At 37.4% G+C, this 12,567-nt stretch overlaps 2 protein-coding genes across 2 annotated transcripts in view; both read right to left on the bottom strand.

The window, feature by feature from the left end:
- yeats4 (YEATS domain containing 4) overlaps nt 1–1,103 on the bottom strand; it is a 2,299-nt gene extending 1,196 nt beyond the window's left edge. Inside the window, 5 exon segments of the mRNA XM_035672811.1 lie at nt 116–205; nt 289–383; nt 471–537; nt 614–733; nt 886–1,103. Coding sequence (XP_035528704.1) covers nt 116–205; nt 289–383; nt 471–537; nt 614–733; nt 886–936 — 423 coding nt within the window. The 5' untranslated portion in view covers nt 937–1,103.
- A 2,796-nt stretch (nt 1,104–3,899) lies between these two features.
- The window catches only part of cpsf6 (cleavage and polyadenylation specific factor 6), a gene marked incomplete in the record, with an annotated part of 14,475 nt that continues 5,807 nt past the window's right edge, over nt 3,900–12,567 (bottom strand). The window contains 5 exon segments of the mRNA XM_035672800.1: nt 3,900–4,579; nt 11,424–11,622; nt 11,874–12,027; nt 12,119–12,234; nt 12,443–12,567. Coding sequence (XP_035528693.1) covers nt 11,436–11,622; nt 11,874–12,027; nt 12,119–12,234; nt 12,443–12,567 — 582 coding nt within the window.

The following is a 12,567-nucleotide window of genomic DNA, read 5'->3' as shown; positions in this document are numbered from 1 at the left end:
ATCTACCATTTATGGTGACAACATTGAATATGAGTGGATGTAATGGATAGGAATAGGCCTACATTTTCACTGTGATATAAGTCATATATAAACTACAGCACCAAAGCAGGCGTACCATTTCATCGTAGAATTCAGAGACAACTGTCTTCTTAGGCATGGCACTGGAGTCTGACTGGAACAGCTTCAGCAGATGGTACAGAGTGACCTACCACACACAGATCAATGTAAGCACACACATGCATGCATACTGAACACTAATTATTATCATGTTGTTAATCGAGCTCTCACGGATCTCTCATTGGGGTCAATGAAGAAGATCTTGATGATGATCTCGAACTCCCCCCAGCCCGTCTCTGTAATCTCATACGGAGGCTTTGTCACCACTGGAAGGGAGAGAAAGACAGTGGGTCAGACAGACAACTGCACCTGCCTGTATGATGGCGTTACGTTATACATGGTGGTCTACTAACCTCTCAGCGGGTTGCCGTAGCTCTCGTGTAGCTTGAACTGGATCTTCTTCACATAGGCGGACATATCCTGGAGGAACACTGTGTATTTATTGATGACATTTAAAAGGGTAAAGTGACAGCCTTGATAGGACAGTGTGTCTCACCTCATTTCTGTAAGGCTTCACATACACAGACCACTGATGTGTGTGTCCATCCTCTTCTCTCTTTTTCCCAAAGTAGCGGGCGACGTTCCCAAACACGATAGGCTTCACAATGGTCACTCCCTGCGGAGCACAGAGGGAATACATACAGAAAGATGGGAATGTGTTCCTCGGTAAAACACCGCCGAATACCAGAAGAAAGAAAACTGCAGCTTTAAGGTTGAAAGCCGTACAATGAGTTAATGTTTTCAGGCTGTAGCACAGCGCTGCGTTACCTTAACTCGCCCCCCGGAATCTGGACCAAATTCAGTCATCTTTTTGAACATAGTACGGAGTCGAGAGGGCGAAGTTGGTCCCGTGTACTAGTCTAGAGGACTCTTCTTGTTCCACAGCGGGTTTCCACATTTAATAAACCTGCCATTTAAGCATTTAAAGTATGCTTTATAGAGCCAGCTATCTCATTTCAAACAGCCAGCCAAACAACCGCCGGAAGTGCACGGTTAGACTCAACGCGAAGGGAGAAAAAAGGTTTTCCGCTGATGGACGTAATCAGACCCCGAATATATATATACACATATATATATTCGCTTTATGCAACCTAGTTAGGTCTAATTTGATCGGAAAGGAAACACAATTTTCCATGCTCAACTCGTTGTATGAATTTACTAGATGAAGCGTCCCTAGATGACTAGTAACAAAGCGAGAAAACATTTTATTGTCCAAAGGTTTACTTTACAGATATAAGGTTCAATAAGTTAAATTAAAAAACCTTCATTAAACTTTAAATCTAATAATTTGGGGAATGTGTAGACCAAAAGAACATTAATATCTTATTAACACTGATATTATCCATTCTTACCTTATGCCCACTGTGAAGAATAATTTGATGCATTACGTACAAAGGAAAACTACAAACCCAAACTGAATTTATTAATGTTTTATTTTTTGAGACCATTTGGTTACTTTGGCTTCCATGTGCCTTTCCCGAACAGTAAGTGTGCAACAAGAACAGGACATTGCTGGCAGTGGTACAGTTGTAAATAAATTAGAACTGATCCCATTAATGTATAAACCCAAATTACATTAATAATGAATACCAATAAGAGTTGTTGCAAGACACAAGTCATGTAGCCCTTAGAGGCCCTGCTTTTCACTGGGCAGGTCGATCAATTACATTTACAGACAGAGAAATCAACTGTAAATGATCAAATATGAAGTTACAAGTTTTACCCATGTGGCACTTTAGGGAGTTTCAGTTTGGGCCAACAGCAACATTTCTCAACATTAAATTATCTGTTAGATAATGCTAACAGATAATGGGAAATGTAGCTTAAGATCAGGTAATGGCTGGTAAAAATGATCCTACCTTTACACAAGTCAAATACCGAAAACACAAACACACAAGATACTTTCCAACTGCTTACATGATGTAAAGTCTTGGTTGATGCAGTAGAGCCTAGACTTTTTCTTCTTCAGCAGTGACCTGTAAACACTTACCGTCAGCGCTGTGGAGAGAAGTCAGCACAAGGCAGCAACATAGAGAACTTCTGAGTAGTTTTACAGAAAGCCCTGCACAAAGACGGTCTTATTCTGGCTGATTAGACCTCTGCTCAGGATGACAATGAGTGGAGCTGAATTTGAAGGCCACAAAAAGCCAATGTATATGAAAGATTCATAATATGGAGGCGCAGACAAGAGGTCCAGTCAGCCAAAATAACTGACAGCTTTAAACTATTGGAGTTTCTTAAGGAATTGTCCAGCATTAAGATGATTCCCCCTTCAGAGTGAAATGCCACTTTTTCACATTGTTTTTGTACCTAAACCCCAATGTACAATTTGTCCTATTACTCTTTTACAGAGTTTACAGGGTTATAGGAGCAAAGGGATCAACAATTAGAATATAATACTACTTTTTAAGTGTAGAGTTAGAAAAAGACATTTCAAGAGCATCATGACGGATTTAAAAACGCTTGGATGCTGCTACACTGATTAACAGCTTTTAAAAGTTCAGTGATTCCTGTAGCCATTAAAATGACTAGATGGAAGTTATGGTCAGCAATATTTACAATCATTAAATACCTTTGTAGATGCAATATTTCAGGGGATGGTCATGGATTTGAACCGACACGACAGATTTAAAATAATACAAACAAAACAAAAGAACAATCATCTTGACAAGTAAACCGATAAACACAAAAGATTCTTCGATTTAAACAATAAAGGGATGCATTGTGGACCACTGAAACAGGAGCTGTTTGCTTACCTGTTAAAATCAGTGTTTATCTGTGATGTAGTCTTTTGTTGTATTCATACAAAAGAATTTACATTTTAATCTAATTTGATCCATATTCCTTTGTTTTGGAGTACAAATGGAACAAACAGCAATGTGACACTAACGAAACACTCAGATTCTTATGTCCTAAAATTCAATAACTGGTCTGGCCTTAACACGCAACGCAAGGTAAAATCTAGGCTGAATGTATAAATAGATTTTGGTTGTAGAGAGTAAAAGACATACATGTATCTCAGTGCTCATTTGCCAAACCAATCATCTTAAACATTACAAACTAAAACCTCTATCACAAAGTGCTGACAATCACAGTGTATTTAAACAAAATGCAAGACATGAACACGATGGGTGGCGGGAAAAAAAAGAGAAAACACGCGGTGCATTGCATGATAACAATACTAGTGTTATGGTGCACAGTCTATATTTTACAAACTGTAAATGAATTTGTTCGTTTTGTTTAAAGGTTTATCTTAAGGTGTGACAGGGTAGTGTTGGAAAATATATTAATTTATATGTATGCATGACCAATTCCATGTTAAGCACAACTGCTGCTTGAATTTACTAGCATTACTGAGCAGAAGAATGAAAATATTTCACATTAACAAAACAAGGACTTCATAGACAATTGGGTTCATGATAATAGCGGTTCAGTGCGTTCACACACAAACAGAAACTACTTTGTGAACAGTATGTGCTTTTTGGTGTACAGTGTGTAGTCCCAAAGAGCTGCATGTCCATATAGACCATCTACATGTTCATGGTCGACATATCTGCCCTTCCAACGATCACTGCACATTTAAAAAAAAAAGTACATGTCTACTTTGTCTTACCTTGCAAGTTTTATCCATTTGAAAAATAAAAACACAAAATAACAGAAAAAGGGACTAAATGACAGAGTTCTATTTACTAAAACATAAAGCTGCTGGCTAATACAGCTAAAAAAAGAAAAAGAAAGAAAAAGGATTTACGTGTAGACAAATTCAATATGAAAAACAGTCCGCAGTCCAAAATATACATTTAATATAAATGAGCCAAACATGTAGAGGAATTCACCAAATGCATCGAGTACCTCAGTAAACATTTTTTATTACAACACCATCTAGTTTTTAATCAAAAGCAGAAAGACATTTACAAACATACTAACCATGAAAAGAATAAATGAGAATGAGAGGGAGGGGTAGGGAAAAAACATCAAATATGCACCCTATAAAAACTGATCTCTAAACTGAATGTACACAGTACAGCGAGCCAAGGAAAAATAAAAAACAAAATAGGATGTAATGTTTGTGTCTTCTAGGTGGGGGATTGTGTGGGCCATTTTATTGTTTCTTTGCAAAAAAGCATCACACGTAGTCATCTTCATGTCAAATAAAACATCGTAAAAATAAAAGAGCTGTTTGGAAAGTTTCTTTTCTTTCATCTTTAGTTACCATGAGTATAGATGTTTAGATAACATAGCCTTACACAGGTCAGGGTCTTCCATCCACTGCTCTTAGTCAGGCAGACAAGATGAACAGACAGAGAGAAGGATGGGTGGAGACGGAGAGGAGAGGAGAGATGGAGGGGAGGAGGAGGAAGAGGTGGTGGTTGTAATCCTGTCCGGTCATGCAGGGTGGGGAGGTGGTGGCGCACTGAAATTCTCCCTCCTTTTCCTTCCATCCATCCTTGAGCCTCGTTAGCTGAAAAGGTGTCAAAACGAAGGGTGGAGTTTGGTTTCGAGGCAGCCCAACAGTGAACACTTTTTTTCTCTCCCTCAACATTAAATCTCTAGACTACACATACATAGTGCACACCAGGGCTGGGTTCAATTCACCGTCACCTTAAATCAAAAGCTTTGGCGGTCGCCCACTTACCAAACATTTTATTCTGACAGGGGTGTGGTCAACAATACTTAAAAAGAGTATCTGAAAACGAGGTAGAATTTCCTTTAAGGACATTAAATTTTGTTTCTCTTAATGCTCAGTTGACTGTGTATTGCCCCCAACCCTAGCACAGACAGAGAAACATGTCATGCAAACTTGAACAGGAAATATTCAAGAAGCAAATTTGAATTCTATTATACACACACCAGATGATATAACAATATTCAGTCAAGCCTATGCCTAAATGCAATTCATCACTGTTGGATTTGAAACGGTTTATATGCATGTGAAGTAAATGCATGTATAAAATGCTTGCAACTTACATGTCGCTCTTTTGACATAAAATAATTGACATCCATTTAGAAAATATAAATTTCAAGACTTGGGACTGTGATTTGTGTTACAAAATTGCCTACTGTGTGTACACTGAATTCCCAAATTCTCAGTTGAACGTGACGGAAAATGTTAAATCTAAAAGGACAAAGCTATGCTGGATTGGCCAAGACTCATCCTTTGTGGACAGTTTAACTGAGCCATACATATATACAGTGTACACCTGGCTAAACGGGATCAGTTCTGCACTATATAGCATCTGTTCTGAGTTGTGTGATTTGAAATATAATTGTGAAATGATATTACATGCTGTACTGCGCTGTTAAGCAAAGACAACATCAGAATAAATCTCACATGAAATCAACCTATCAATAATGTAAGGTTTACTAGATTACTAGAATGCAATTATGTAACCAAAAGGTACTCTACAACACCTGCCTACTACCCATGTGAGGTCTTTTAACTGGCTTTTTATTGTTGAAGACATGGGTCATTAGTAGTTGGATTTAAATACCTTGACTGAATAATGAACTAAAAGTAATGTTTCCCCCTGCTGCCACTTCTCCCAACCATAGCTAAAAGTCTCATATTTTTCTTTTCAACCAACTGGTAATGATAAAATGAGGTACAAAGCTAAAAACTGAAAACTTTAACCACTTTGACACAGAAAGTGCATGATTGGTTGCGACACTTCAGGAAATGAACCAATACAGGAGTAAAAGACACAGAAAGGACAAAAAAAAAGAGCCGTAGATCAAAACACAAAACTACGAAGAGAAAGGCACGCATCTGACTCAGGCACAACAGGTGATACTTTGCCACAATCGCCCAGTGAGTGTTATATATATGCCCCTTTATGGTCTAGTAGACATGACATAATGTCAGTGAATAAACTGCAATATTTTGTACTTATAATGGAGAAAGACCAGCATGGCCAGCATGGCTAGCATGCAAGGTACAGGAAACTGGAAAGGCAACCTCATTATCATTCACCACTTATAAATGGCAGCAGCAATGGTCGATTAGACTGTCAACAATGGTAAAGCACCTCTTAACAAATGAAATGACAACAATTCTGATACAGAAAGTCATTTCAAATGTGCTAGGTATTCTCTTATTTAAAATCAAACCAATTAAGGCTCAATGACACAAGGTTTTCCTTACAGGGTGAATTAGAACTGGTATCTGCACCAAAGAAAGCCTTAATTACAGGCAGGTGAAGTACAGATAATTTTACATGGTTCAAATGCATACTGAAACTCAATACGTTTCTGCTGTTGAAAGGGTTTAGTTTTACATGGTGCATGGCTACAGATAAATACAGTTCAGCTGACAATAACAATATTTTACATAACAGTGGTCAAATGGTGATTCTTGTCACACTATTATTTAAAAGTGTCTTATTACACCAGTACAAGTGGGAATGGACATGACTGAACTTTTGTCCATGCTAAAATTACAACAAATCTTTTGCCATATTATAAAATGTGTCATATGTCAGCCAAACCAGGGTCAAGCAGTCCATGAAATACTCTGACTTCCAACTTGTTTAGCTGCTAGAAAGCCCTACACGAACCTGCCTGAGATGTGATACTTACCATTTGAAAAATTCCTTTTTTTTTTTTTTTTACAGATTACATTTAGCAAGCCTGTGGTCACCACAACACCTTGCTTCCACTGTTAATCATATCATATGTTCAGAAAGGCTTATAGAATGCTTCTGGTATTTCAGAAAATAGTTAATAGTGAACAAAGTGTGGAAAATGTATACTTTTGCTAAATCTATACTAACTACATAGCTGATTTGTTGACTATAATAACTTGAGAACTAGACAATATTGTAATTTCCCTATTCTATTTCCTGGCCTTGGGCCTTCAAGAGTCACATTTATTAAAGGACAAACTCTGTTTACAGCCTGTTATTTAAAATGAGCATGAATGCTTCTCACTGACCTGTATGTGAAACTCTGTTTGACCCTGGTTTAACATGAGCAATTAGTATGCTAGTTTGAAAAGGGGCTGTGATTCCCAACACACATACACCTACAGACAGACTGAAGAGATAGCATAAAAAGTCATTTCAGCCGGGTGCAAACAGTGTACATTCCCCCATGGCAATATGAACAGATAAAACAGTGTTAAAGCATATCTGTGGACACAACAAATAGCCATACTACTATCAGGAATAAAAGCAATATGCTTATTTCTCTTTTTTTCCCCCGTTACCATGCTCCAAGATACCAGACTGAATGCAAAGACAGATTTAGATCTTTAGTCATTTCATTTATACGGCAAGACACATTTTGGTAAAAATTATACTCAAATGCATTTTAGACAACTACAAATTACCAAACGTTATCAGGCCTTGTGCCCACTGGGGATCTCTTCTCTAACAGAGATAAAGTGTTAGAGGAGACTGCAGTCATTGCTAGTGCAAAGCTTCTATCGAAATGCAGTGCTCATTTAAAAAAAGAAAACAACTTAACAGGGTTAAATAAATTATCTGTTGCCACTCTGAAAATTTACAAAAGATATGCTGCCAGTGAAAGAAAACATGGAAGACTTCTCTTTAACAAAATAAGAAATATTTTGTAAAGAGGTTCCCAGTGGATACAAAGTCTTTCAGTAAAAAACTGTTGTGGGACAATTGGGTGGAACAGAGATTAGATCAATTTAGTTAGGGCTGACAGCTAGAAATCTGCATAACTCTACTTTATATCACATGACAGATTACTGAGACAGTTACTAAATAACACTGTCTTGGTTTTTAGGTTTGGCCTGCTTTTAGAATTCAGCAACTCCACAAGCAAAACCACCCCAGTTAATATTTCTCAGTATGAGGAAAAACGGAAACACTTGTAATACAAGTGCATATATAAATAATAAATTGTTTGTTGTGTTATGTATAAAACATATATCCATGTGAGTGCACATGTATACATTAAGGTGTAAAATGTGAATCAAGTATATGTCTGAAAGCTTATTTAAAATGATGAGAAATATTATTTGGGGCGATGTGCAACTGTACAGAGATGCTGAAGGCTCCATGTAACGTACGAGACTCTGCTCTATAAAAAGACTGGTTTATACATAACACCACAGACATGTTAGTGCTTTGGCAGTAAAGGACATCAGAACGATACACAATATCGTTCAAACCAGATATATTTCAACTGCAGTTCCAAAACTTTACAAAAGTTGGACAATACGCAAGTGACGCAATGGAATCTTGCCACAAAGATTACAAAATGACTGGTAAAACCCTAACACGGAGAATCCATGAAAACACCAGCGAGTCTCAAAAAATTTACCTAAAAAATATTTAACTCATAATTTCAGACCCTTGACAATGACTAAGTTTGCATGCACGCTGATTTTCTGCAATTATTCCCAACATGACAATATTCCGCATTTAATAAGGGTCATGTAACCAGCATATTCCGAATTTAGCATTCTCCGATTAAGACATGTGGGATATGTCAATATTATAAAGGTTAAGAAGCATTCTTCAGAAAGGGAGTGAATTTGGGGTTTTTACTGCAGTTTGTGACACATGGCCTCTTGCCTGTTTACGGTGCGTTGTAAACAAACCAACTAGCCAACAAATACATGCACAAAAAACATTTCTGTTTCGAAAGGAGAACACAACTACTTTTAAACATTATGAAAGATTGGATGACAATATTATAATAGTGCAACACTGACCTTTTTTTAAGAAGGTGGTTGAATGAGTGAATGAAAGAAAGAGTGTTTGCACAGCCAAACAAGTCTGCCACTGGTGGAAAACTTCTTTAATACCTCTTTTGATACAGAAAGGCAAAATGGCTAAAGCTGTTCCACTTTTAACGCAGTAGCAACATGACTACAAATTGAAAGCAAAGGGAAAAAGGAGGGAAATTCCTCCGTAGAACGTACAGTACGTCATTTACAGCTATTTTAATCGGAGTATGTACAACTGCATGTAACAGGAATAGGAGTGGAATATTTATTTTTTATTCATCATGTAAACAGCTTAGTAGGAATACTGTCTTTTTCGGAATAAGGGCAAAAAACTGAATATGTTATGCATGAAAACGTAGTCAGTGTGGTATCATTATTAGTTATGTACAAGTTGGTGTCAAGTAGTTTCAGATAAATTCATCTACAACTCATTCATAACATGACTTAACATCCAAAATGCCAGCAAAACACATAATTCTATGTGCCAAAAATACTTTCATGATCTCTTGGCAACCTAGGGCTATTTATCATTCATCAACACTGCAGCCTAAATGGAAATCATTTCAATGTACATACAAAAATCACACAAAAAAACAAATATTTCTTCTATATATCAGCCAATGTCAAATAACAATTGGCATGTTATCATGAATTTTCTGCATTGACATTAAAATTGTAGTTTTTATTTACTTTAAATTAAATTATATTGATTATTATTATCCAAACTTATTTCATTTAGTTTAACTGAGCTACATTACTTTAACTGAAGGCAACTCAACTTAAAAAATAAAAATAAAATTAAACATCTATTGACGGCCTGGTGCCAGCCAAAAGAAACGTAGGATTTAAAAACAATGATTTTCTTATCCTGTCTTTCGAGTTCCAATTTAGAATTATCATATACTCTTGCTAATAATATGAATAAGTCAAGATCCTTCATGTAAACCAATTCTGATTTAAACCAATTCTTTCGATTTAAAGCCAGTGATCTATCAATGCAGAGTATCAAATTGTGTTTTTCCTTTGCCTCAAAAAATGATCTGTGACTATATGTGTACTAGAACAGGATATCAAAAGGGTATGATTTTTTTTTCCTTTCATTTTTTCACTTCACCTCAATGTCTTAAATTGAGGTAAAATGGTTATGAGTAACACTAGGCTACAAAACATTCAATTTGACAAAAGTAAAATGTCAGGCAATATTACTGACATGCAAATATGACACAATCACATTGTCAAAAAATTTTGCGTCCAAAAATCATCAGATATTGACACTGATAAATTGCGACCTTCTCGTAATTATAAAACATGAAAATTATATATTTTCATTTTAAACTGAAATGATAATATGTATACAACATTTCTATGAATGGAACATTTACAAAGTGTAGATTGGTCTATCGACAAATTGAACATTGTAATTTTTTTTTGCTAAAATTACAATCTGAACAAACAGACCACACAAAAGGCTAAATCTGTACTAGGTATCGTAAAAAATTAAGACATCTAAAACCATTGAAGCCAATCAGTCAAGGAACTATTATAACAAGCACACTGACAAACCAACTCAGCAGTCACAATTGAATTATCTTAAACTCACATATAAAGAAATGGCAAGTAAGAATTAAACCTTGATATTGAAGCCAAATAAATGAAGTTATTTTGGTCCACTGGCCATAGCTGCTGGTAAAACCAAAATTGTACGAGCCAATCAGATGTTTATTAAAAAAGGTGTATATACAGAGTCTCTGACCTGCCAAAAAGTACAAAACCTTACCCACCACAGCCATATACAAGCAGCAGGTTGGTACTGCTGTCTTACCATTTACACATGTTCGTGTTATCTGTCAGAGAATTCATCGTTTATTTTTTTATTTGAGTACAAAAAGTGGCTGACAAATTTTGCAGATTACCAGCCTCAAGGGCATGTAGACCAAAAGGTAACAATGCATCCACAAATTCAATTTCCAGTAACTATCACTGTATTTTCTGATTTTGGGGAGAACCACAGCATAGATACAGCTCTTACAAACCCCTCTGTGAATACATTGTTTAACACATATTGTCTGAAAGACCAAATACACAATAACACAACTGTCATCACATTATGACATTTTAAGAAAAGCACTTACCTTAAACCTACCTGAAACCAAAAAGGACTGAGTTTTAAAAGTCGTTACCTTGCTTACCTCGTCTCTCCTTGCCCCCTTCCTCAAATATTCATATAGGGGCGTTTAAATTAATACTTAGCTTTTAAGCTGTAACCTAGTTTGACTATATGACTGAAAATGTTCAAAAGCCCTTTATGGCATACACAAGTGTATTCAAGAGAAGATTTCCCTGACAACTCTCTATAGAGAATCCCTACAGCAAATTTGGTTTGTGCTAAACTGAGGCCATTATTCCAATGAAGAAGAGAGGAGGTAAGCAATCAAAGCAGACTTTTTCAATCTCAAACGCTGGTGTTTTTCTCCTTCTGCCATGTAGTTGAAGGTTAGTCGAGCGTGAACTAGACTGGCTCAAGTCCAAGTCTAAGATAAATGTAATGATGAAGAAGACAGAAGAGAGCTTATGAAGGGAGATAACATGGGAGACCAGTTGTACCCACCTTCCTTATCGTCTAGCGGTGTCGGTACTCCCTCTCCCTCTCTCTCTCACGATCTCTGTCCCGGTCCCTCTCGCGATGGCGGTCACGCTCCCGGCTGCGTTCACGGTAATAGTCCTCGTGCCGGTCGCGACTGCGGGATTTGTGCCTTCGGCTCTTTTCTCTGGAGCGGCTGTGGTCTCGTTCCCTGGAGCGCTCTCGCCTGGCGGAGACCAAGAAGCATCATTAGACAGGGTTCCAAGTTTTAAATATCATTTTTTCTAGGGACAAAATAATTATTGTAATATAGATAATATTAAAAACACAGGCATGACCGTATCAAATGGGAGACAAATCCCATCTCTTTATATTTTTGCTAAATCCAAAATATTCTGACAAGCTGTGTCCTTTTAGAATAACTTGTAAACAGTTTCAGTCACATTTAATGACTAATGCAGTAAATTAAAATCTTACCTGGAGGCGGAACCGTAGCTTTTTGACTCAATGCCATGGAGACAGTCCTGCAGGGAACTGATAAGGACCTTACAACGGTCGTCTGCTGACACTTTGGACTGCTTAATCAGACTGATGGCTGTCACCAAGGTCTCTATAGCACTGCCATAGTCAGCTAAAGAAAACACAAGGTTGCATTAGCTTTAATTTGCTCCAAGGTTTTGTCTTGATGAGTATAGTATGTATCGTATATTACTGTGTTTTACCTGCACTGGCATCAGACACTGCTCTAGATATCGCGCTGGAGGAGATGGCTCTGTTTCTGTTCATGATCTCCTCAAACTCTGCCTCACTCAGAGGTGTCCGGGAGGCCTCCATCTCCCTACGATAAAAAACACAACACAGGGGTCACGACATGTTAAGTTCCCGAGTTCAAATATTGACACTTTTCATTGCAACCAATGCGAACTATCTTTAACGTGTGTAAATCAGCAACTTTCTGGTGCATAATTCTTATCATCAACACATTGTGCCAATGTAGTCAAATTATTGTGAGAGAACATTATATAAATTGCTGTGCCGATTCTTACCGGCCTCCAGGACCGTAGTCCCCTCTCTCATATGGTGGTGGCCGTCCGTATGGGTCATTTGGTCCAGGGGGCCCTCGGCTGTCATTAGGGGGCATGTTGTTGTTGCCAGGTGGGGGGAAGAACGC

Source organism: Morone saxatilis, unplaced genomic scaffold (genome assembly GCF_004916995.1).
Source record: "Morone saxatilis isolate NCDOM2014 unplaced genomic scaffold, NCSU_SB_2.0 Contig10, whole genome shotgun sequence".
Lineage (NCBI taxonomy): Eukaryota > Metazoa > Chordata > Actinopteri > Moronidae > Morone > Morone saxatilis.
This window is presented reverse-complemented; position numbering and strand designations above follow the sequence as displayed.